The 27,026-nt window shown below is 43.3% G+C and overlaps 1 protein-coding gene and 2 long non-coding RNA genes across 3 annotated transcripts; 1 reads left to right on the top strand and 2 right to left on the bottom strand.

Moving 5' to 3' along the window:
• Positions 1-284: 284 nt before the first annotated feature.
• Positions 285-3,325, bottom strand: LOC125727635 (uncharacterized). Its single transcript, XR_007388808.1, has 3 exons — positions 3,282-3,325; positions 2,850-3,134; positions 285-427 (listed from the first exon to the last, which is right to left on the bottom strand). It is a non-coding gene; the product is annotated as an uncharacterized LOC125727635 (long non-coding RNA).
• LOC125727634 (uncharacterized) lies at positions 3,326-19,468 on the top strand. The gene is made up of 4 exons (XR_007388807.1): positions 3,326-3,467; positions 5,299-5,461; positions 15,651-16,175; positions 18,993-19,468. It is a non-coding gene; the product is annotated as an uncharacterized LOC125727634 (long non-coding RNA).
• Positions 19,469-25,114: 5,646 nt separating this feature from the next.
• LOC125727633 (insulinoma-associated protein 1a-like) lies at positions 25,115-27,026 on the bottom strand. Its single transcript, XM_049004488.1, has one exon. The coding sequence runs from the start codon at positions 26,698-26,700 to the stop codon at positions 25,444-25,446; it is 1,257 nt and encodes a 418-aa protein (XP_048860445.1). The 5' UTR covers positions 26,701-27,026; the 3' UTR covers positions 25,115-25,443.

Raw genomic sequence — 27,026 nt, 5'->3', positions numbered from 1 at the left:
AAATCATGAACGCTCTCAATGATAGTGACAACCTTTTCAGGAAAGTCATGGAAGCCAGAGCAGATGTCAGGGGTCAGTGGAGCACTGTAGAGGGCATGCAGGAGTGAAGCCCAGGATCTGGGAGGAAGATGTTGCCATGCCCAAAAATAGGACACGGCTGGATGAAAGAACAGGTCGGAAGCATGAAAATCCAAAGAAGCTGCCGCGAATTTTCCTTGCTATCTGCATTTCTAGCCTAAGCGCAGCCCACTCCTTTAGCAAATCTGTTGTTTTTCGTGATCTCCGTTTTCATTCCCTTGGCTCATTTCTGCTTTGTCTTTCCATTAAGCCGCGATGCTCACACTTGTACCCTGTCTTCTCCCGGATTCCTGTTCGAATTGCCCATGCGTAGCGTGACAGTGTCCCTCTTTGTACTGACATCAGTTCCCTACATGAAGATTGTTGCCATGTGGATTATTAATTGTTTCATGCACCATTTCAGTCGGTGTCCTGGCTAGTTACCGGGTGAATGCAGAATTATGCCAGAGTGAGAACCAGTGTGTGTGCGAATGGGAAATATTAAGGTATTTGAATGACTGGGAATTATCATTGGTGCCTTTCAAGGTGGTTTGAGTACCTTAGAAACTAAGGGGGGGGGGGTTTTGAACTCAACAGCGTCTATAGGTCTCAGAAAACTGCGTGTAAAACCGAAAACATCTGGCGAGGAGTGGCTCATGTAGGCAATGAGAGGTCAAAGAGGAGCTTATGGATTTAACTGGATCGGGCTGACAGGTAGGTAACGATGCAGACCCTCACCAACATTGTACAGTCTTGCCTTCATCACCACTGGACCAAGGTACTGTTGGATAGTTGAATTTTCTGGATAGTTGAATGTTATACTTGGAAAAACACTGAATTCTCACACCTTTCTCACACTTACTTGAATCCTTTCATACGCACACTATATGTACATTAGTAATATACGGCTTAGAGCAGTGCGGGTGATTGACAGTCAATCATGCTCCTATCCAATTCCCCTTAACCCCCCCACTCCCAATCAGCAAAATATAACAGAGGACCCCCCCACCACCACCATCACCACCACCACCTGGCAAAATATTCTACCACGATTCAATAGTTCCCACTGTAAAAAAACAGTTTGAGACCACTTGCTTACACTGATGATCCCTATAGTCAGTCAGCAAAAATTGTATATTTGGTGTGACGCTAATGTGCTTTGGCAACCAGGGCCTAATTCCATTCCAGATTATGCCTGCATGATTCGGTCAGATTTGCTTTGCCTAATTTGATGAAGGCTGATCTAATTTTGGTCGAAAAAGAAGCAAGACCCAACAAGAGACACCTCTTGACCTGGGATTAAGTGAATTAAACACATATGTCGGTTGGTTATTGTTATGCTTTGGCAGGGCAACCACAGGCTGCATCAGAGAGTGTGTCAGGCACGGGGGACTCGGGAGGGGCTGTTTCAGCTTTGCACTTATTTAACCCTGACCCCTAAGGGCCCACAAAACCCATTAATCACATGTGCCAGGCCTTATTCTTGTCGGCTTATTTTGTGTTTTTTTTTTTTGCATGCACAGAGATTAGGCAGTCATAGGATCGATACCATCAGGGTAAATCAATTGATAGCACAGCATGCGCGCTCACACACACCCATTAGCTCTCTCCCTGCCCCCCCCCATCCCCCCAGCTGCCTTCTTGTTTATCGTGGTCACTCTGTAGCCCCCCTCATTTGGCCCCATTCCCCGTCGAGTGTCTGTCGCTCCCCCTCTCACCATTTCTCTTTCCCCACTCCACCGTCCGCCATCCTCTTTTGATTTTCAATCTCCTCTTTATTCACATCTTCCATCCCCCCTCCACTTAACCCTCTGTATATTCCTGCTAAACTGTGCCAGTGTTACGAAATAATGTCCTGCAACTCTATGTTTTCAGTAATTGTGGCATTATCTATAACAGCATTTTTCCCTCCACATCCACGTCATGCAGTATCTGCGTCTGCTCTAGGTCCAGAAGGCTCTCAGTTCCTACTTCTCTATATTCTCTCAAGCTCTCTTCAGCAGACAATATTAGATCCTCAATGTCCAACAATCAAGCCAGGCCCAAGACATAAACGAACTAAGCACCTGAGCGGCCACCAGGGGGCGCCCCATCTGTTTAGCCTATCAGAATGGGAAGAAAGATGACAAACAACTAGGTTAATCAAATTTTGCTTAGGGCCCCGAAAAGGGATGGGCCGGCCCGGCCAACAAGTCATCCCTCACAGTAATCAGATACCAGGCCGGTCTACATCCAAATGCTGGTCGCAGCTGTAGTAACTTTTCAATGGTTTTGGTTCCCTAATTAAATGGGGCTTTTATTTTTCTTGCTGGTTCACATTCCCCAGTTATTTTCTTACTGGTCATTTTTTTTACTTTCATCTGTAAATATGGCATTAATAATGAAAGCTTCTGAATCTGCAGGCTGAAGATTCCCAAGCAGGATCTGACTCACACACGACCTTTGCAGAGGCCCCGTCATACGCATAGCCGGGAGTCCTTCACAAATCACATATTATTACTTGTGCATCCTCGCTGCCTACACATGAAAATCAGACGGGCAGATAAATATTTCAGCTAAATGTGCAGAAAACGGCCACACAGCACAGATGTGCGACTTCAAAGATAGGTGTAGTTGCCATCAAAAAATACAGCAGGGGGTGCTGTTTCCTGGAGGTAACACGGGAAACAGATCAAAATCCAGGGCTTATGGTGATCCAGCTTATTTTCAGTATACTCTGTGCAATACCAGTCATACCCTACACCTTGGTTCTGCCCCCCCCCCCTTCACATCCTTCCTGTTCAACGCCGCACCTTTGCTGCTCACACGTACGAGCCAGTCATCAAGGCAGTATGACGGATACGAGGCACGTGGCAGGTGCAATGCAAGGTCCATCTCAGATCCGGCAGAACTTCGATTGTGAAAAGGTGAATAGTCACGAGCAGCAAGGATGACAAACAGCGCCAGATGGAAGCACGAAACGCAGCGGCTGCCTCATTACTCCTTCGATTTCTTTCCGTGCTTAGTTCATTCCGCGAGGTATTGCTGTCTGATTTGGGCTCGGCTGGGTGCGGAAGGTCAGGTGGTCAGGCACACAGCTGAAATGAGAAGACAAAGAAGTTTGAAAAACACCTTTTCATCCCGCAGGCTATTCGCAACTTTTGATATATAAATTATATCAGTGTATTTGTATGCACATCAGTATCATAAATTAACGCCTGAGTACGCATGTTTTTTTTATATACCAGAAACCGTCTTCGTGTTCTATTTGTGCCAGCAGTATCACTGCCATCTTCTGGCCGCCGTTAGTAATTGCCGCAACCTTAAATGAGGTGTGCTGTACGTGGGTTGGGGAAACCTGTTGAGGGTCGCGGTTATAGCAGGTTTTTGGGTTAACTTTGCTATCCATAGTGATGCAGCAGGAGCGTTAGGTGAGTATAGACCCTGTCCTAAACATGGATTTATTACATTTGTGAATAAATCTATGAGATGCGGTAGAGCAGAAATCAGCACCTCGCGGGGTCTTTGATAAACCCGAGATCCCCAACTCTACAATAAAGATAATTTTCTTTTGTATATAAATTTAATAAATACAATTACAAAAGTTACTTCTCACTGCGAAACGTCATAGAGCGAAAACTTTCAGTGTGTTTTAGTGGCAGTGATTTTTTTTTCTTCCTTGTTGCAATAGTAGGCCTACTACCTAGCGAAAACTTAAAACATAGTCATATTAATTCCATGGGGTCCCAGTGTGATTGTTAAATTATTATTTTGTAAATTAGGCCTACAAATTGCACATTGGTAATTATTTGATTACGCAGTTTGTTGCTTATGTAACGTGCTGATTTAATTGATTTAGTAATGGCTTCCGCGGCCTGTCATTTTTAGCGATTTATTAAGAACGTTGTGGTGATCGTTGCGTCACACCTGTGCGTCCGAATAAACGGGTCATTCATGGGGACATTGATAAAGCACCAAAGAGTGACTGGCTCGGAAGGAGCTAGATGGGGAAAACGGACACGGACGCCAACAATAATTCTCCGTTTTATTCTTTAATATGATGCCGCTCAGCCGGCTTATTACATAGGCCCAGTAGCTGCTGGTTGTGGGGGTTTAAATCTCGAGAGGAACCCTGATGAGCAAGCGATTGAATTGCTAAATAAAGCATCCAGTTGTACATAAATTAAAATTGCATGCAGCGTAGAACATCTTTGGATTAAAAATGTTCGGAACTTATACATTTTTTAGAAATAATTTGAGTGAAAAACGTAATGAACAGTAGTGAAGCATATAATTAGAATAACCGTTAATAATTCTTACAGCACATTATTAACTGGCTGTTATTAATCTCATTGATTATAACATAAAGTTTTTTCTATGTGACATGTTTACTGATCCTCATGTATAGCTTTTTTTATTTTTTTAAATTATTGTACTCATTTAGAGGCAATAAACCAGTGATTTCCTAATATTATTTGGCTTTCAGATAAAAAGCACAGGTGTACCGCTGATCCTCTGAAGTCAACACGACGAGTACCGGAGTGCCAAAAGTGTATTCCAACTTGCGCGGCATCGCTCCGTTATTCCCGCTAATTTTTCGCAGAATTGCTTGCTTGCCATTAGAGAAACCAAACGCAGCCAAAGCCAAGATTTAAGGGCAGGGCTGTACAATTGCCTCTTCACGAAGTCTGGTGTGCCTGCAGGATTCTTTTACGGCAGAGGACCGTGTTTACTTCATTTTGCAAAAAGGGGCTGAAGGTTCGCTTTTGCCAACGTAAAAGCGCGGCCGACTTCTTCAGATTGAAGTGGTTGTCGTTTCGTTTTTATGTTTTTTTGAATCAAACAATGACATTCTTTATGAAGTGCAACTTACTCCTTGATATATAAAAGGTTGGCACCGAAGCTTACGTTCAATGTGACCCACGGAGACAGGACTTGAATAGTGACTGGCTGCCCTTTTTGCCCTCCGTCTGACTGTGTTGGGGGCAAAAAGCTCTTTAAATGTTGTGGTGTCCATCATTCTCCAGATTGGAGCAGTCGTTGCTGGCTCTTAGGCACATTCACAGTTTCTGAAGGTCAGGAATATCCTTTTGGAAACTTTCTGTGGAGCTGTGTCACAATTAGGTCAGCTAGTCATCTGACCTATTTTCCTGGCAGTAGAGGAGAACCTGTCCACGGCTTCTGATTTCTCAGACTGATTGCTGTTGATTGCTTCTGTGCTCAATACCCTTTCTTCCCAATAACGCTCTGGTCCGCTCGTAGAGAACAACAGTGGCCGATTCTGGTGATAATAGGACCATTCTGCTTGATTGGGGGAACAGATCCCCCCCCCATTAAACCACCTGCTGATCCCTGGCTACATTTTTCAACCCCAGAGAGGCGACCGAGGCCTCATTAGGTGTCAAGCGCCAGGAGGCTTTGAAAGGTATGGGGACTCCGTCTTCGTGGCAATGCCTTCGCCAAGGACTTGCGAACTTCTGGGTCATGCGTGTCAAGTTCCACTGCTTCTGGGATCCCTGGGGGTGGGGGGGGGGAGGCTGCCGGTTTTCGGCATTTTCATTTAATCTGTACCCAAGGAGGGAGTCCGCTTTCTCTTTGTAGAATCGAGTGACTTTGACCTCTGTACAAAAGCAGTAGCCTGTGCACCAAATGCTCTCTGTTAGGGCGACCAGCCAGAATGCGCACAAACAAATTTACCGGTAGTTTATTATGTTGGTGATGCGTGGTGTAACTGTGCAGCCGTAAAACTGTCGGCAATAAAAAACAGTAAACAAGAACATTATGCCACTCGGTAAACAGCATAAAAATGACTTATTTTACAGCAAGCGGGCCTCTCCGGGCATTAGCATCATTCACTGCTTTTAACTGCGTTTTAACAGTAGATTGGATTTGTTGCACATCTCCAGACAGCACAAATCTCTTTATTATGATGAACATCCAGATTGAAACGCAGATAAAGCTTGTGGGTTGATGCTACGTGGAAGGTGTGCTGAGAGAAATGAGGCTTATAGATTTGGGGAGGCTCTGAGTAGGAGGTGGGCAGTTAAAAGAGGAATTTGTCGAAAGAATAACAGGTGTCCCAAATTTTTTATTGGCATGTTTAGCATTAGCCATTTTATTAGCATGTTTAGCATTCGCTGTTTTGTATTAGCATGTTTAGCATTTCGTTGTTTTTTTTTTATTAGCATGTTTAGCATTTGTTATGGCCCAGAGAGTGCGAAGTGGCACGCAATCGCTCACACACCGGTGCCTTTCTACATCTGGATTTTTTACTGAGGCAATTATGCGTGAGTACCCTGGGTAGGATTACGACAGTCACAGCCCATCTGTGATTTCAGCCGGTCGGCCACAAATCTGAGGTTCTAATAAAGGCATCGCTGATTGTTTCACGTGAAGCTTACGGTCAAGCATGCCTGAGAAAGAAATAGTTTTAATTTGGGCCTTTTACGATAAGCCTGACCAACGAATATATCCAGTGTGTGAGACCTGTGCAAGACCTCTGTGGCAGGGTCCTGGACGTTGTGGTCTTCTCCAAAAAGGGAGGGATACTCCCCATGATGCAGTCCACTTCTGTAGAGTATATCGTTGCTAGTAAGACAATTGTGTATACTGAGTACATTGAGTATATTGAGTATGTACTGTACCTTGTAGAAGTCCCAAGCAGTCAAAGAAAATTATGTTTATATGATAATGTTGGTGTAAAACCATGATTTTATGTTCATCGAAGAGTGTCAGTCATTACACCCTTTTATTTTTTTGACTTGACCACTAGCGCACCTTGTACAGCTAATCGATACCTCATTGAGTTTTTCGACTAATTAAGTTAATTAATTATGTGAGCTACTGGTGAAATTTAACAAACACGTGGAATGGCTGGGGTGCCCCTGAGGAGAGGTTTGGGAACTGAAGCGGTGCTCATCTGGCCGTCCAGCGAGATATCAGTAACTTTTCCGGAAAACAGAAAAAAAAATCCTATTTGTTTTTGTTGTGTTACTCTGAATATGCATAGTTCTATTGTTAAATTGTGTTTGTTTTTTTTTTTGTCTGAATAAATATGCACTCACTGCCCAGAAAAATAGCTTTAAACCTTTCAGTAACACTTAGCACCCATGTACATTATAGACACCTTCGTAATGCATTATAATGCTTTCATAAAGTATTAGACACGCAGCTATAACTATTTATAAAAAGGCATAACACATTATAGCCATGCTTATTATGCAGGAAGAATGCTCTACAAAGCTTTCATCTATAATGCACTAGAAATACCTCCATAATGGATTATGTGTATTACCAACATTCCCTTAGACTGCCTAAGAATATTCCACAGTGCTGTATGTGCGTGTGTGTGTATGTGTTTTGTCATAAACTGATGTCATATATGGGGTGCTGTCCTGCCATTTGCCCGCTGTCCTGGGATGGGTTAAGCATTATCCGGGAAAAGATTAACAGCTGATGTTAAAAATACCTTATTTTGGCTTAATTAATATTTTTTTTTACCTGCCGCGGAAGCAATCGCGTTGCAGCGAATGGAATTGGTGACATTGTAATAGTTTCTCACATCCTCCACATCCCCATCCGGGCTTGTTGGAGCGTGCCGTGACGTTCCCTACATGCCTGCGAAAACGCAGAACACGAGAGTGCCGGTTTGCAGTGAGAACGAGGAGGGATCGCAGCTCGAAAATGCGAACTCGCATTCTGTAGGTGACACCCCTCCCCTTCCCTCGCGCACACGACCTCCGTCTGTCTTCCGATCCGAGGGAAATTGCAATTTTATTTATTTAGCAGATGGTTTTTAATCAAAACCTGGGCTAGACAGTTCCTTGGGGGGGGGGGGTTAAGGGTTGTGCCAAGGAACTCAATGGCAAAAATCACTCTGCCGACCCTGGGATCTGAACCAGCAACCTTCCAATCATAGACACAGTGTCCTAACCCACCAAGTCACACACTGTCCATTGTAGACTTGTAGTTGACAGCGGTCTAGACCATCCATCTCCCACACCTTAGCCAAACATTTGTCTCTATGTATGCTTTGCAAGCTAAAGCCCAGTTATGGAATTATATGGTTACCACAGCTAACATGAGACTGGTATACAAGATTAACAGAAGCTCCTGTTTCCCCTTCATTAGTTTTATATGGGTCATTATCCTTGTTTTCCCACTTAATGTTTTTCCGTCATTCTTTGTTCTTTTGTTCCCCGAGTCAGCAAATGTCTTGTGTCCTACAAGCAAAATCAGAATGAGGCTCTTTCTCTCTCAATAGACCACTATTACTGCTCTGGAATTGTCCATTGACCACTGACTGAGCTGTTATTTCCGATGAGTAAATAATGCATGCATTATTTGCTTTATTAATCATGGATGGTATTTCTGGAACTGTTTCAGTTTCCTCATAACACTCCCCGAAGAGGAAGAACGTCTGTGCGGTAGTGCTGTTCCATGGATTTTTATGGAAATGGATAACTGTTTGTGGACTCGGTCTTTGCAAACTTTGCATCTTGCACTTTACATTGCCGTGCATTATTCATCACGGCGGCGGAAATGAGCGGTCTTGCACGAGCCTTCGTTTGACATAGAGCTTGTTTATCGACCTTTCCTGTAGCCGGGCACCTTAAGTACGGCACATGGCAGAAGCACTTCGAACCGACAACTTCGTAGCGACCCGCTGCGGCCCTCAACTGCTACTGCAAAAAAAAAGAGCAACCTAGAGATTTATCCCGGTGTAGCAAGGAACTGCTTCACGCCCAGCTCTATTTGGGGAGGTATAAATACCAGCCGCCGCAAGCCTACGATAGTAATTCACAGGGTGTCCCAAAAGATACGTGTTTTTAGAAAGAAAACACTCGGTTTTTTCAGGACACCAGACGGAGAGAATTATTATATAAGTGAAGCCTATATACGGGCCAGTTTTTCTAATATGCCTAGTCATGTGAAGAGTAATTTGTGTGCCTATTAAAATCCATATCGTAATATATTTTACATCACAAGATGTTTCAAATACTGTTGATAATAGATCGCTTTTATTATGCTAGTTGCTTGAAGGATGTTTTGACACTAAAACTGAGTTTCCACTTTACCTTGGCCTATATTGTCTTTGCATCTATCCATCTGTTTCCAATTACCTATCCAATTAGGATCGCGGAGATGCACAACCCATACAGAGAAATTGCCGGCAGCCGAATTTAATCAATTCAAGTGTCGTTTTTTTCTTTCTTTTCAGTGGTGCAGTCTCTAGACTATTCCCTGAGCTTTTCGTTACAAGTGTGGTGTGTGTTTTACGGCTCGGATTCTTTATAAATGTTTGAAGATCAGCTGTTGGGACGGGGGAAAATGGTTGTGAATTCTGTGTGAGCGATGCGGCAGATATTACAGCCGCAGTGTTTCGTGGCTGATGGAGGAGAGTTTATACAAGCGGATTTAGCGAGGCTTGGTGCCGATTCTCTTTTCTCTCGCAGTCAGCCCACACGGGCGCGTCTCCGCTTTCTGAGTCGCCATGATTTATTCATGCATTTATTTCATTATTAGGCAACCATCCATGATGCGGAATGCTTATAGCTAATGGCCGTCAGCGTAATAAAAAAAAAGTTCAACTTTAAGCCAAGCAGACGCTAAACGATCCCTAAAAAGCATCCCGCGGGAATTCATAAAGGTTACAAATCAGATTAATCAGAAACATAAGAAGGGATAAATCACATTACGATTACCGTCCATTCAATGTAGTCCCACATTTGACAGTCGGACAGCCCTAGGGAATGTAGTCATTTACTGAAACACACTCCGCAATTTAGATATGAATAGATGAGCCGAAGAGGAAAACATTCAGAGTCAGCTTTTCCTAGGAAGGTCATTCTGCCACTGAGGGGAATTTTATTTAAAAAACGATAAGAGAGAGAGAACTTATTATCAAGATAGAATATAGTTTTTGTGAACATTTGGTATACAGTCCAGAAAGTTATCTCAGATAGAATCCCCGCATCTTGGATACGACGTAACTAGTATCCTTAGATACCAGATTAAACACGATGGCTACAGGTTAAACTAAATCAGATTATGGCTGCATCTGAGCCTCTTTGCTATGGGGGGGTTATAAAGCATACCTTACACTGTCTGGTTTCCTACAATGCATCACATTATTTGTGTCTAAAGTGGGGGAAGATAACGGAGGCAGGGAAGCTGTGTTTTTATTGTGTTCCAACAATGCTGTTGGCTGTGCACATATTTTCTTACATCTTACGGTGTCCTGCCATTAGAAATAGAAAGACAAGGATGACGTATCATGTAAAATAAGTGTAATGAATGTATCATGTATATGTGCATGGCGGAGCGCTGACAAACACCTTCTGCGTGCGTCGCCTTGTAAACAAAGCGTCGTCATTCACTCTGAGCTGACGATGGCTCACTCATGATTATCATCATTATCATTCGATTTATTACTATTTATTAACAGCGTACAATTCCATGAAAACTTTTCCAGTCACGGTGCCAGAAATAATGTGTTATAATTTCTAACTCAACCTGATTTCTGAGGGCAGAAAGAAAATGATTGGTTCAGAGAGATAACCAATCAGATTGTAGAGAAGGTGGATCTTAGCGCTAGAGAAGGTAGGACCAGGACATCTGATTGGTTGGTCCCACCTCATCTAGTTGCTTGGAAAACTCCCATGAGTCCTTATGTCATGATTGACTCGTGTTCCTATCTGACCGATTAGAGGACTGTTTCATTAAGCCACTTTTGTGTGGGACCAAGCATCTTCGGTCAATTAATACATTAAATATATAATCTATGCTAAAGACAATGTCTAGCGCTACCTGGGTCTTTGATTTGGGTGAAGCATCGTACTAAATCGTTTGTTATATTTGCAGTGTGTTTCTTTTTTTGGTTAAATGATTGGAGTAAGTTTGACTTTGGAATTTTTTTTTATGAATCTTTCTGATGTCAGGAGGTACTTGGCACTCTGGCGATACTATCTGTATAGCTAACCGACCAATATATCAAAGAGTGTCAAGAGAAAATACCATTTTACATTTGTTTGGAAATGTAATGCTAACATACCACCCTGTGTACTTCCCCAAAGCCTCGGCATAAATTCTCTGTTTTAAAAAAAATTACAAGGACGTAATTCTGCTATTTTCTCGGTACTAACTGTGAGTATATTCTCTTTTAGTCTGTAGGTGTATGGATTGCTTATTTGGATGCAGCGGTGAATACATAAGCACTTGTACATAAATAAAAATAATCCTTCTGGAAGAAAAATATAATTGCTATGTATACAGGCGAAAGGTGTTCTTTTTCTAAATTTGTATGTTGTTTTCAGAGTATTACTTTTATGTTTACTTATTATAATGCGCATTCATTTAGTGAACAAGTGTGTGGATGACTAGGTGTCACCAGATGGGAAGCATAAAAGAAGATTCAGTTCTCCAAGAATTTCGCCAAGACCCTGACTAAAATCTCCTAACCAGGTCGCTTGGAGAGAGATGTGGTGCATCTGCACAGCTAGAACTGGCCACATCCACCAGGTTATTAGGACTGTCACAGCTGCCGGTCGGCCTGTGTCATATTGCAGCTCTCCCTCTCATCATTGTCTGTGTGCTTCCATGTGAAACTTCAATTACAAAGTTCACCGATAACAAATAAATATAAATTAATATTGTGCAAGTTACGCATCTGGTGAGGTGTAAATGCGTTGGACTGTATTGGATTTCAAACGTGCTGCGATTTAATAAACGATTACGTTTGATGCACTTAGACCTATTTGAAGAAACCAAAAAACTTGATTAAATAATCCTCAAAAGAAGATGGCCAAAAAAAATGACTGAGTCATTCGTGGTTTGAACATTCTTTCTAAGCAGGACAGCAAATTTTTGCATCTGCGTTTGTTCACTTAGCGGACACTCGACGTGCGTGGCCAGTGCGGGGGAAAAACACAGTGCGGTTACGCCATCAGCTGGCAGAAGTGCAAGAACACTGACGGTGCTCATGTTAAGTAATGCAGCCCTGTTACACGCTGGGGCCAGCATCCAAGCGCAAAAAAAAATAAAAAATCGAGCACGAAAATGTCAAGCTAGTTTGCGTTGGAGTCAGGGAATTTATTCGGACTACGCTGAACCTTGATCCGTGACAAAGCGAGTGAGAGAGTTTAGGAGGTAGGAAGGTGATAGAAAGCCAGAATGATGGTGGCAGGAGATGTAAAATATGCAGGTCTTGTTGAATCGGGTAATCTTTAATGAGTTTTACGATGTCCTGCCAGTAATGAGGTCCTCAGACTTCTGCTGCATGGGTCTTAGTCTGGGTAGCACTTGGACTGGAAGCTTTGCGGTGAGTGTCATGAGACAGACAGAACATTCAGGTGTCCTGCGGAGGGAATGTACACATTGCGATAAATGTGTTAGGTGGTGGGAGAGAGCAGCCGGTTCGCTTACAAAGTGTGAGTCTATATGGTGTCACCTTTGTTGCAAGCCAGGGAGGGGGGTGAGCTTCTGTTGTTAGCGAACGCAGCGTGCATTTCAATCAGCGGCACAGACGCGTCGCTTCAGATTCTTCAGAGCTGGACTGCTTTGGTGTTAGTTGAGATAAGTTGTGACCCGGTGAATGTGGAGGCGTGAGCATGACACGCCCGCTGTCCTCCCGTCTGCATGGATGCATACAAAGGGGGAAAATATGTAGAGCTCCGACTCTTAGTGGTAACAGCGCCATCTGCAGGCCAAACTTATCACTGCACCAACATCGCTTTACCTTCCCCATTTCACATAATGACTCCTCTGCTGGGTGTTTTAATTGTAGAAAAAAATGATGGAACCTCGTTATATATCGTGCAGCTCTTTAAACAAACCGACACAAATTATGTGTAAGCTGTGGTGACCTACGTCTTGAAGTATCTTGTGTTGTCCATGCAGTACCAACACTGGCATTGTGGGATCATCGAAAACATTCAAAACCACTAGTCATGGAATAGCTTCACACGGAGTTTGTGGCTGTTGCGGCTGCCTTTCAGTGTGTTAGTCCCTGAAATCATTGACAGTATGTGTAAATGTGACAGATGTCGACCACACCGAAACCTACGAACGAGATCAGGTGCCCTGGAAACACTGTAGCTCATTTTGGTCATAAAAGGGATCAGATATTTTATCACTGGGTCTGAGCAAATTGAATCTGGGATTTCCTCCGGCCTCGCTCCCCGGAGAGGAGTGTGCAGCGAAGCCTCGCGTTGTATGTCTGATCGATTTACAGAAATGTGAAACGGAGACGGTCTCCCTGGCGACGCGGGCATCGCCAGCCGCTCTGTCCGCGCTGCCCGCTTCATCGGAAAACACAGTTCGCTGTTTACAGAGCTGTATGGAACGTATATATGTTTGTGTTTGTTTACCTTTCATATAAAATAAGACAAAATATACAGATAACACAGATTTTAATACACGTGTATATGCATTTGTGTATTGTTGTTTTTAGTAAAAAATATCACATTTTCTATGTATTATATCTATGTTAAGATAAAGTATCTTTGGCCTAAGGAATTAAAACAGAAATGCAAGTTACAGAATTTTTGGCAATTGCCGTCAGTGAGAATATCATAATCGGGACTCTAGGAAACTGATTTCTGGGTGAAATGTTGCTTTATTACAAAAAAAATAAAAAATCTGTCTCCATTAGAAGGTAGATGATAATTTTCAGCGTCTTTAAGCACAAAAGCCAAAGCGATTAGCTGCAAAAATTTGGCCAATTCTGCTGTGTTATGTCTAGGATTGGTGTACCAAAGTATTCACACAATAAATGCATTCCGCTCGGTGCTATATCATCAAGGCCTTCTAGAATAACAGTCCTCTGTGTGCCAGTGTGTACCACCCGCCTGGGGAGTGTCTGTTTTCCTTTTGTTTTTGGTGGGAAAAAGGGGGACCCCTAGTGGTTGGGGAAAATATCTTAGAAGGCTGCGGGTCTTGATACGTTTTTGTATTCTACAGGAGCAACCGTGTTTATTTTTTTATTGTCAGATGATCCCTTATGTTGTTACGGAATGATCACTCACTAGCACCACCACCAAACCTTGACTGTTTCTGTTCCAGAACTCCCAGGGTGCATCAGACAGCATATACATTCAAAGGCTTAACTCTTCCCTTTACTTCTCAGCCAAATAATTTTCCCTTCCAGATACTTGTAGCATGCAATAAACGTATATTGTCTAAGGGAAAACTGTAATCCCTTGTTCGGAGAAAATTTACTCTTGCCTTTCTGCTTATGTACAGAAACAGGTGAGTTAATAACCAGCTTCGGATGTTTTTTTTATCCACTTGCAAACCAAACCCGGTATATTAAAGTGATCTTGGTGATTAACAGGGCCATTTTTCTTACATGGCAGATATTTAGGCAGCGCTGCAGTTTCTGTCTACAAATAACAACTTTTACATAGATTTATTAGTTCCCCCCCCCCCCCCCCATAGGATATTTATCAGAACAAATGTGACCTCCGGTATCCTCTGGGAAATGAAATCTGCTGCAAGGGCACCGTCTCCTTCTTCGAGATAGATGCTCACGAAGAATAAGGTGATTATTGTGACAACCGAGTGTCTTGACCTCGGGGAAACTGAAGCGGCGAGGAGAGAGGAGGCCCCGTTAACTGGCTTATCGCTGGCTCCACGAAAGGTCCAACAGACGAAAGCTAAACCGTAGTAGTGGACTAAGAGAAATACCTGTTATTAAAGGAAACTGAGAGTCAACACTGCCCAAGTGTAAACATCACAGACATATCAAGCTTCAACACTGCCCAAGTGTAAACATCACAGACATATCAAGCTTCAACACTGCCCAAGTGTAAACATCACAGACATATCAAGCTTCAACACTGCCCAAGTGTAAACATCACAGACATATCAAGCTTCAACACTGCCCAAGTGTAAACATCACAGACATATCAAGCTTCAACACTGCCCAAGTGTAAACATCACAGACATATCAAGCTTCAACACTGCCCAAGTGTAAACATCACAGACATATCAAGCTTCAACACTGCCCAAGTGTAAACATCACAGACATATCAAGCTTCAACACTGCCCAAGTGTAAACATCACAGACATAAAGAAGCCTTCCTTTCTAATAATTCTCCAAGTTCTTGCTTTCTTTTATATGTAGAAAAACTCTCAGAATCTGTATCTACTGGCCATCCTGTACTTCCTCCTTTACATCCTGAATAAATGTAACTTCAAATGTAACTTTTATATAGTGAGTTGCTTATTCTCCTGTTGTATGCTCTGCGTCTGTGTATGCATGTGTGGGTTATGTATATATTACATTGTGGGGACCAAATGTCTCCGCAATATGATGAAAACCAGTTATTTTGACATGATGGGGACCATTTTTTTTTTTGACCCGCGCAAGGGGAAATTCAATTTTTAGAAATTCTATGAATGCAATCAAAAAAACGAAAAATAGCGAAATGCATTTGTTTGTTTGTACTTGTGTCCAGAGGATGAATTGGCGTCCTGCCCACAGAGCCTCCACCATTTGATTAGATAAGTGGGTATAGAAGATCAATGGATGGACTTCCCAGTGCCATCACTTTGTTTGCTCCAGGCTGTTTCATGGAACCCAGCTTGAGTTCTTGTTTTTGCTTTTTCCGCAGGAGAAACAGTCAACGGAAGATTAAAGTGGGGCTCGGATCCGGCCCCTGCCCAACCTTATCTGGGAAGCGGAAACGGCAAATTGCTCATAGAATTTTGGCTGATTTCATTTATCTTTTTTTTGTTTGCTTATTAACTTTCTTTCCAGCTCGTGCCACGGAAATAAGATAATGTCACAGCAATAGGCGATGTCGCAGAACATGAAATTATGACCGATGAAAATCGAACAAATCAGTCCAGCCCCCCTAGGGGGGGTTGTTTACGGAGTCACAATCAAATTTAATTTTCGGGACACTCGCTTTGCTTGTCTTGCCAATTAGGTTCCACCTATCAGGCGTGCTAAAAATGTGGCTTCAAAAAAAATCCACAACTAGGAATGGTTCTTATTTTAAATTGACCTCTTTGTGCTCCCTGTCTGGCAATGAGCTGGCAAAGTTAGAGGCCAGAATGGAGACGTCATGGACACCTCTTCTGGGTACAGCAGTGACGGTCACAGACAGTCCTAGAGACCTACAGTTCGACAGTTGGTAAGGGCTTTGGATTACCGTAAAGTTTTACAAGAGGCCTTCATGTTTAATAATCAATAATAAGGTAAAATATTAAACTGTCATGAAGTGCGTTTCAGGACATTAATAATTATGAGAACTGGCAACATGTTATGGTCTGCTTTAGGTAATTTTTTGCCATATACTGTCGAACTTGTTCCTGTGTATTCGGGAGTTAAATTACCTGCCAGCTATGTTTCGTCCCTGTACACTTGAGACATGCAGTAAATGCATGACATCAAATCTATAACTCTTACGTGCTCCTGCAATAGTCGTGCTACTATGAGAAAAGCCAGATGTGCGCCCTTGGGGTCAACTTGACCCCGGGGTAGGTGTATGGGGACAAACTACTTCAAGCCCCATCAGATACTTCAAGGTGAGGGAGCCAAGGCTTTTGCACTTGTCCCTGTCCAGTTGGCTCTGTGCAGCTGCAGGCTAAAAATGACACAAGTACATCTTAATGTAGATGTTGTTCAGGGCGCCAAGGAAAAGGGGCCGGTATATTAATCACAGTGCCTGCGCTTCACTCCTCCAAAGACCGGGGAATATGGGGCAAGTGGTAGACTACAGCTTCTTCCAGTAGTCTAAGTAGGGTGACCACCTGATCCATGTTAACTCAGTCAGGGTTTGCAAACTACCATTTCAAACAAAAACACCTGGATTCCACTTAAGTGCTGAGTTCTTGCTGCGTGCTGATTGGTCAGTCTCCTATAATCATGCACGTGTCACTAATGTTAATGTGAAACAGCTGGATGAGTTATTCAATCAAGGAAACGAACCAGTAAAGGCACAGGAACTGAACTATTTAGCCGAGCACGGGAAACTTGTCGGATTTAAGGTAGTCTGAGCAAAATGTCCATTTAGACTGTGGTACCTTAAATCCGACAAGTTACCCCGATAAGCCAGTAACCCCGCTTCGTAGTACAGGCCACTGGACTGAATCTGAATCTGACTCGGTCCACAGCCTGACAGCTTTCCAACATAGCAGCCTCAATTCCCGGGCCTTTTCTCCCGCTATCACAAATACAGACTATATTCAGATGCATTTAACGAATCATTTAGCGATTTAATCAGTCCCTCAAAGCAGACAGGATGAAAAATTGTGATTGCAGTAATCACTGCTCTCCTCTGTGATTTGTCGTTCTTTGCGTCCCAGCGCCCACAGGGTAATAAAATAACGCGGAACTTTCTGAACAAAGCGAAAGATTAGCGGACGGAGTCTGCAGCGCCTGCATGTATATGAACGTAGCACGTTCGCCCTTGGATTTTGATGCTACTGCGGGCGTGGCAAGGATGAGTTACAATCTACTGTTTTTACCGGTCAGAGGTTCTGATGCGTTTTGAAGTTTGTGGGTCAACACAGTTAATGCTTTGAGTGAGTCGAAACACTTAAAGTCACCTAATGCCGTCATATCAAAGGGAGCTGCAGGCTTGGTCCTCGGAAACGATAATCCCGCAAAAATGGTCTGTCAGCACCACTGCAGTCAGAGTCACATGGCAGGCTCATTTCACATTATAAATGAAATGCAAAAGGTATCTTGAGCGTAAACTTTAAAAACTAAAATACGAGTTAAACTCCTGGATTATGGATTTTGCTGAGTGGACACTTGCATCAGCCTGGTAGGTCCCTGATGTTCGTAGACAGTTTAGAATGGTGGTAACAGACACCTCTGCTGAAAATGGCCCAAGGTCTTCAGTGTGGAAATGGCTTCACGAAATATCTTTGAATAGGGAGCGGGAACTGATTTTGGAGGTAAATTGACACCTGTAGTTTTACTAGGAACACTGATATTTATTACAGGATTGTTGACAGAATGTGACACATACCATAATCACATTGTCCCATTTATGGGCCACTGGACATAGTTGACGTCATTGTCCCACATTTCCTTCTCTGTGCCCTGAAAGGCATCATCGACCTGAGTTCTTTGGTCACCTTGTCCCACAAAATCCTCTTATCATATCATCCGACAGGTGGCTGAAAGCACTTGCAAAGGCACCGAAAAAGATGGGAGTCCATTTGCGGAGCGATGCATGACGGCCAAAAAACAATGTCCAGAGTATCGTGGTTATTTAAACTAGCAAAATAGTCAGACCAACTAAACTGAGACACCGAAGAACTAAATCATAATCACAGATGCAAAGTCAAGTAAACAGGCTCAAGGGTCAAATATCATGGTTGATGCTTTCAGATCTGGACAGGATCTAATTTTTGCGCGTATCATGATGCTCAGGCATTGAGGGTGTTTCTCAATACCAAGAGCGCAAAGATTGTTACCGCGCCTCCCAAGAGCGAACCTGGCGCGCAGTGAATCATAGTTTTGGTCTCATTTGGCGAGGATGCAGCCAATGTATACGACATCCAGGGATTTTTACAGTCCTCTGCACTTCTGTTCTTGAGTATTGTAACTGGTTTTCAGCGATGGAAAATCACGTAAAATGTGTACGTGAGAGCCTAAGTATGGTCAAGTGTGCATATTGAGATTCACCCCCATATCGCATGTGGTATTTTCATGAGCAATGCGATTCTGGTATTTTGAGAGAAATCCACACAATGCATTTCGCGGTATGAAAATACCGCGGTATACCATATCGTCTCCAAAACCTTTCAGAACTAATCACCATATCTCACAATACCTCACAGTGAACTGATGGAAACCACTGGTATTTAACTATTTGCACAGCATATAATGTAAAGGTGATTTCGCTTAACAAATGAAGGTGATCGGGGTGAAGTAGTAGGTTGTGTTGGTGATATGGACTGGATCTTATTATTTTTTTTCTTTCATGTGATCTCAGCTGTAGGTCTTACCTCAAAAACGATCGATGAGCTTGTCCAAAACACAGCTGTGGGAGAGAAAGACATGCTGATTCTCGTCGCCCGGGAGCCAGAAGCACGGGGTAGCGGCTAATCTGCTCCACTTCCCTGACTGCAGGTCTTGTGTTTCATCAAGCTAACAAAGCTCTTCAAACATCAGAAGTGGAATTTTAATGACGTTCTTTGCCGCACTGTACATGAACGGCAGTGTGGTATACTTTATCATGAGAAATAATCTTGAAGTACCTGTTCAGACTAATTCTGCGAGTTCTGTCTGATGTGATCTGTCCACTGTCTAGCTCAGATATTGCCTTTTAAGTTTTCCTGTTAAGCTGCTTAGAGTCGCTATTTCCCTCCGCTAGGCCTTTCTCTTACCACATAATGAGTCCGTTATATTTCTGTGCTGCTTGATTGATTTGCTTTGAAATTGCTCAGCTGGGATGTTTTGAAGATTCACTTTTTTTACAGGCTGCATATCGCTCATATTATCTGAAAATGCAGAGGAAGACATACAGTATATGTATGTACCTATTAATAAATTACAAGCACGCCCCAAGTTCCATCCAATCCCGAGCTTTTACTTTGATAAATTCCTTCAAAAATATTATGTCGACAGGCTCTATGATTACGGGAGAGATTGTATGAAATGTAGACCTACTTGTAGTGTTGGGGAAGTTACTCACAAAAGTAATCCAGTACAGACAGAAAGTACAAATCCAGACCAAGGTTTTGTTTTAGCCAATCAGTTGAGTATGAGGCATGGCTGTTCAAATCACCATCCTCAATATCTGAGGACTGCTGATTTGCCAGGCTTCCTGAACCCATGAGCCAAGTATGTATTCAATTCAATTTTATTTATATAGCGCTTTTAACAACAGTCATTGTCACAAAGCACTTTATATATAACCGGCCCAACCAAGCAAGCCCGAGGCGACAGTGGCAAGAAAAAACTCCCTCTAGCAGGGAGAATCCTTGAGAGGAACCTAGACTCGGAAGCAGACCCCATCCTCCTCTGGACGATCGAGGAAGCTTATATTTCTGTGCTGCTTGATTGATTTGCTTTGAAATTGCTTCTGTGGCCAAACAGAGTCAGTAAATATTAAACTAACTGCCTGAGAGAACTGAAAACATGGCCTGGATTTGGGATTGAGGCCAGATTTTTAAAGCCAGGTATAAAGAGTCAAAGTCACAGAGGACTCAACTGGTTGGTTGAAACAAAACCTTGGTCTGGATTTGTACTTTCTGAACCTGAACTCTCTATAATGGGTTACTTTTGTGAGTAACTTCACAACCACTGCCTATTTCAACTCACTAAACAGTCCAACTCAGTTTCTGCATTTACCGTATCGGATTCTCGCCCAATGGCCTTTCAGTTTAGGTTTCAGTTTAAGCCAATAGCTCTCCAGCATAGGAGGAGCACAGCTTTGCGACGCATCGATAGATGCAGAAGAATATACATTTGGAGCAGCACCCGCTTCATTTGCTTATTCAGCAAGTCAAGTGTTAGATTCGCTGTGCGGGCAAGTTGCTAATACTGTCTTTAGGGGGGCAGCTAGTATAAACCGACGTATTGCAGAAAAGTATAAAAGCTTCCCGCTGTTCCACTACAGGTACAGATAAGATAACAGATAAGTGAAAATATTAACCGAGACTGTATGTATGGCTTTGTTTTAGTATCGTAACGCAAAACAAATATACTGGTTCCTAACACGGTCATGGTGAGCAAAATCACGCTAATTAAGTTCTTGCGTCATTTTATGGCTTACAAATAGATGTTGTATGCAAGCGCTTCTGACCTTTTGGGGAGCAAAGAGCGCTTTTAAGATATTGATTGCTACACGACTGATGACAATGTCCCAGGCTTCGCTGACTTCTCTGTGCCGTAACACGGAAAACAGAGTAGTTTAATCTTCGCGGTATTTACATATTTGCATTATTTATTTTTGATTCAATTACGAGAGAAATAATATATAGTTACAGTCCCCTCGAGTTCTTCAGATGGGGTATTTGATATATTTCCTGGATTTTCTAGATCAGGGCTCTTCAAATCTGAACCTCGATTCCAAATCCAGGCCTTGTTTTCAGTTCTCCCAGGTAGTTAGGTTAATAATTACTGATTCTGATTGGTCAGACGCTTCACACCTGGCTGACAGGGAAAGGAAGGCTGGAAAACCAGCAGTGCTCGGATGTCGAGGGCCGTGTTTCTAGATGGTTCCCTATTATTTTTTTCAGTTTTCATAAATAAAATTAGTTTGTAGTCGAGCGATACTTATAACCATGGGTGTAACAGTGCCTAGATATCTAAAATCTCACCACTTGCCTCTTCAGATGAGTAATAAGTGCTCGTTATTTCAATTACGCATGGTTTACGTGATAATCGCGTAGAAAAGTGTTATGGTGCATTCAATTATTTAATCTTTCGTAAAATAATTATCCTTTTCATATATAACGATTTTTCAATTAATCCAACTCATTGTGAGTTATTCATAGGCTAAATACCATCGTAATATGATATCATTAGGACGAGGATTAAGAAACCCTAACCTAGGAATTTGACAATAAATTGTGATATTTTAGATTGATGTAGATTTGTTCATGTGCCACACGGGGGCGTTACTTGCAAACCAAACATCAGAGTCTTTTCCGAATGTTTAAAATGAAACGGGATATTCGATTCAATATAAAATGCATGCGTGTGGCTTCTTTTTAAATAATATTAACAAATATTGTCTCTTTCATTCTTTATAAGTTGACGGTTTAAGTTTTAAAGTATACATCAATCTTATCGGATTTAGCATTTTCACAGAATTGTCCTCTTTACCTAAAATCTTTGTGGTATTTTTGTTCAATTAATCTATTGCACCAATGACTACGATACATAATGATAAATAAAGGTCTGTATATGCATAGTAAGGTTAAAAGATTGCAGTTGAGTTGCAGATGCGCTGAATCTTTCCAGATTGTATTTTATTGTGGCATTATTCATTTAGTTAATATTTTCCAACGGAATTTTAGCTTTGGGGTTATGTATAGATCGCAGGAAGCCATTCAAACGAGAACAGATGCGACTGTCACGGTGCTCTATTGTGTGTTTGAAAAAAAGGGGGAGGGGGAGGCTGTGCTGAGTCGTTAAATAATTATTCAACGGCGTCATTCCCCGTGCCTTTGGTTAGGGGGGTACACGCGCGCGCGCCTTATTGTCTTTTCAGGCTTGGCAAACTGACGCTGGCCAGTTGGTAGGATCTCCTTTGTACCGCCATCGCTCAAACCATTGTACATTAATATGTACACACGCACAAAAAAACGACACACACAAGCCCCCGAGGAACGGTCTCGGTTACGGAGAAAAACATTCATCTGCATTTAAATTTGATGAATATAAATGCATAAATTTCCCCAGCAGAAAGCCAGTGAATTATGCTAATAAATGACCCGAGTTTGTTTTCAGAGGCACATTTATTTAATTTATTTAATTTTAATAATGCTCATTCAAATAAAGACTGACTAAAAATGATTGTATTGTAGAGAACGGGAATAGACGGGTAATGATTAGTAGATTAGTCAATCACATTGTATTTTAATGAATTTTAACATCTTCTTTGTGCCCTGAAACAAATTAATTGCCGAGTCCTTGCAAAGGCAAGTGTCCTTCTAAATGATTACTAGCGTTTTTGTGGGTTAAAATGTCCCAGGTATCTATCTGTCACTGCGGCTGTCGGCGGACCAGCAGGAAATGAAAAGGGGCGAATTAACTTTGAGACTGAAGGCAGGAATGGGCCATAATATCCTCATTTGCTGAGGGTGTCACATTGTCCTCTTGGGGCTGAAGGAACAAAAGGAGAGCTGGGGACTGTCGGCTTGTCGGCCCTCAGGGTTTCCGACCGACTCTCATGAATGAACCTTCTGCCCCAGCTGATGTGTCAGGAGCAGTTGGACGCCCATCGAAGGGTCTGCTGAGCCCCTGTCTCTGAAAATCCCTCTATGCCCCCCCCCCCCCAACCCCGCCCCCAATCCAAAGTGTCCCTGAAAGCATCTGTTTCTGGAGCCCCAAGCCCCTATCGGTCCCAGCAAGACTTTTGCCCCATGCTGCCCTGCCCCCATGGTCTGCTCACAGGAGGTAACCGAAAGGTCTGTATTCTGCGCTGCTTCGCATCTAAATGTGTGCGGTACTGTTATCAATTTGCAGTTTCCTTCAGAAATTATCTATCTATCTATCTATCTATCTATCTATCTATCTATCTATCTATCTATCTATCTATCTATCTATCTATCTATCTATCTGTCTAATCTGTCTATCTTTCTGTCTAATCTATCTGTCTAATCTGTCTATCTATCTGTCTGACTATCTGTCTGTCTGTCTGTCTGTCTGTCTGTCTGTCTATCTGTCTGTCTGTCTATATGTCTGTCTGTCTGCCTGTCTGTCTGTCTAACATAAATGCACCAGGCCCACATGACAAACGCAATGCTTGCTTTCCAGCCGAGCTCCGAAAGCTGCTTTTTCACGCCCCGACACCGGCAAACAGCAATTCCAGCCGGGCTCTGCAGCTGTGATCTGTTCTGTATGACACATTTCCCCACAACATAATACCCAGACTAAATTATCGCAAATCTCCACCCACGCCACCCCCCGCCCCCCAAGAGAGAAAAATGTTTGGAAAAAAATTTGCAGTAGGATCATCTGTTGCTCTTGCAGTCAGATTGTGAGCAGATTAGCCCCCCCCCCCATATTAAATAAATGCCATATTAGAATAAATGCAGTATCTCATTGCTTTTTGTTTTTGTCCCTGACTTTCATTAGGGGTCCAAGCACTAGCGATTGCCTTGTACTTTTACCTCTTCCCCAATAAACAAGTCCCTTTGCATTTCTGTTCACATTTGGCCATTTCAGACGTCTTACACCACTCTCATAAACGGTCACGGTCACTGGCGATGACTCGTTTCGCCTTTGTTGAGCTACCAGACTACCAGCCTCACCTTTGCCCCGAAACCCAGTCAAGGTTAATCACCCCCCCACCCCGGCCAGTCGCTGCTGGCCTGCCGACAGTTGGAATAGCGACCCAGACGGATAGCAGCTGACCCCAAGCGTCAGGCCTTCTAGACGCAGCAGGCCGACCTTCCCTCAGAAGGCGGCCATTGCGCTCAAACAGCCTCATGTTGTCAGGCAGTTTGCATGTGGAGAGGCTGTGCTGGGTGATGGCTTTGCATGGATGATGTAACACACAGTCAGCCCTTTGTCTTTTAAAAAGTCCTTTCTCTCTCTCCATTTACCCTACCCTTAGTTTTTATGTACAGGTCCTTATGAGTCTGTACAGACTGTCACTCTCATGGTGAGTATTTTTAAATGAGAAAAAGCAGTCTTACCCACAATTCTCATGGACTCCCTTTTACAATAACATTGCTTTAAAAACAGCCTTCCATCTTCTGCCTCAGTTGATAAACATTGCCCGCTACAAGCTGTTTCTGCCAAAGTACACTGTTTGGCTGCTTTTCCAGCCTCCCTGCTGCATACACATAACCCCCCACCCCCACTTACAGATCAGATGGGGTGTATGAATTTGGCACTGGCTTGCTGTCTAGTGACCAGCGACATCATGTGACTAAGCCCTGCCGCCATATTTACACTTTTTACGTTAGTACGATTTGGTGAATTCAGAGTAAAGAACCTATATAGTACTTACATCCCCACAATCCTCTAGAGATCTATTTAATTTCAGCCTCTTAGAGTTAATGTGGGTACTTTAGGCAGGCGGTGACATTAAAACCCTCGATTTACCGAAGAAAAACCTAAGTTAGCGTTGTTTTCGCGGCAGCGCTGCACCATTAGCGGTAACTGAACACGTGACATCTGGTCGCAATGGTGCTGCTTGAGAAGTTCTGCTTTCCCGTAATTGTAGCCGACCGATGGCTAATAAAGGTACACTGTGTTTCACTAATCAATACTGGATATGGATTTAAGTTCGTGGCCGGGAATGTGGGGCATCTCGTGTTATTGTGCGTCCGCAAAGGGAAATAAGCAATAATTAAACAATACAAAAAAAACTTTTAATCGTCTACTTTATTCACATGTATTAGGTCTATAGACTTATAAAGTAATTTTCCCATGACGAAATTCACATAGATCAGTGATATAACGTTACTGCTGTAAACAAGGCGGCATTTCACCATAACAGTATAAAACAATTAATATGTTTATAACGAGCAAAGTTAAAAGCTATATGTTAATAGTTTAATAATAACTCCGGCAACATTTCCAATTATATGATAAGTAATAAATAGATGCATAAATAAATACATATATAAAACACAAATACACTAAAGGTGATGTATGAAAACAGACCGACACGTTTCTACGAAATCTACGAGGGATAAAAAAGTACATTTCCATACCAGTACAGTTATATGGACGATAAAAATTGTATTATTAGACGTGAATCAAACGCGCTGTGGCAAAAATATTACCTCCCTGGTTTCTGCTGGGTGACATTTATTGATATGTCTAGTCAGTCCAGGAGAGGAAAAAAATGTTTCCCCGCAAAATCTACACGGGTAGGTATCACTGCTGTCAGTTATTATAGCCGCTGGCGATTCCCGTCTCGGATTAAGAGGAGCAGGAGTTACATTGAAGCTGTGCTTGGGGGCACTTTGGCTGATCCTTGCGTTATTTTCCTCTGCGGAAAACCGGCTGTGCTGTAAAACGGTCCTTCTGCTGTGCACCGCAAGGTGCTTCCTCAGGTAGGACCTTCGTCGGAATTTCTTGCAACAAAGGGTGCAGTTAAAAGACGTGTTTTCCCCCGGGTGCGAGTCTGGAGGTTTTGGGGAGGACGGCGGCGGATGCTGGATATCTGCGTTTTGGACGGCGACTGCACGCAGGTTGGTTTTATCCGCGTCGCCCCGGGCGATTTTCGGCTTGTGCCAACGCCTGTGCGATGCCAGGTTGGCCGGGCAGCTGAAGACTTTCTCACAGTCCGGGCAGCGGTACTCTACCCGAACTATACGGGAGCACTGATGTTGCGCCAGAGTTAGGGGATCTGAGTACCTCTCTTTGCAGAGTTGACAGATGTACTCCCCCAGCGAGATGCTGGTGTTGGATCGCTGCTTGACTTCCACCTCCGGATCCTCCAGGATGCGCAACCCGAACACCGGCGATGTGCTGGTTTCGTCCGAGGGTGAGAGCGTCTGTCTTTTCGGATTCACCAGTTTGAGTCTGGCGCTGGGAGAAGCCAGTCGCTTGAATTGTGGAGTGACTGGTTTGCTGCCCAGAGTGCCCAGTTTGCTGGTCATTTCTGCCAGAGATGCTGAAAATACTGCCGGGGCTTCGCAAGTTTTGAAGCTGATCGCTTGCTGCTCAGGGAAGGATTCCGCCCGGAAGGGGCGATTTGAGCTGAGTGTCCGGCCAAAGCGGTTTCCAGATCGGGACTGTTGGGGAGATTCTGGACTTGACAGCGGAGGTCGGACGAAATATGTAATGTCCCTGAAGCAAAGCGGACTTCTGAGTTTCGTGCTCTGTCTATTGCAATCCAAGGATTGGACTGCAGATCTCTCCGTTTTTCCATCGCAGTAATGTAACGGAGAGGCGAGCGAGCCGGATGCTTGGTCCAGGCGGTCTTCCTCACGCATCCTATAGCAGACCGAACCTGTTTTCTTAGTTCTCTTTACCAGGAACCCCTTCGGCATCGCGGCTATCGGCATGTAACACTGGCTGCAACTTCGCTCACTAGCAACACGTGCTTTTTAACTTTCACGAGTTTAGGAAGAATCAAGCGTAAATACATCCGTCTCCCTCCGCTAAGTGCGCTCAACTGATTGATTCCTCTGTCCGGAGTTTTTAAAGGCACCGGGGAGCCCGGTATCCCATATGGCTGAGGCGCAGTGCTCAGTGGCAGCCCCCTTGACAACACGATACGCCGGGGGTCTCCAAGGACTAGTGCGACAGATGTCAGCCTTCGGCCTCCTCCCCCCACGGCATGCCCAGCCTCCAACCCCTCCCGGACGCGTGTTCTGTCATTGTGCAGAAC

Source organism: Brienomyrus brachyistius, unplaced genomic scaffold (assembly GCF_023856365.1).
Source record: "Brienomyrus brachyistius isolate T26 unplaced genomic scaffold, BBRACH_0.4 scaffold105, whole genome shotgun sequence".
In the NCBI taxonomy this organism is placed as follows: domain Eukaryota; kingdom Metazoa; phylum Chordata; class Actinopteri; order Osteoglossiformes; family Mormyridae; genus Brienomyrus; species Brienomyrus brachyistius.
This window is presented reverse-complemented; position numbering and strand designations above follow the sequence as displayed.

What these genes read in the sequence shown, in the direction of transcription:
- LOC125727633 (XM_049004488.1), bottom strand. Translation starts at nt 26,700, where the DNA reads ATGCCGATAGCCGCGATGCCGAAGGGGTTCCTGGTAAAGAGAACTAAG.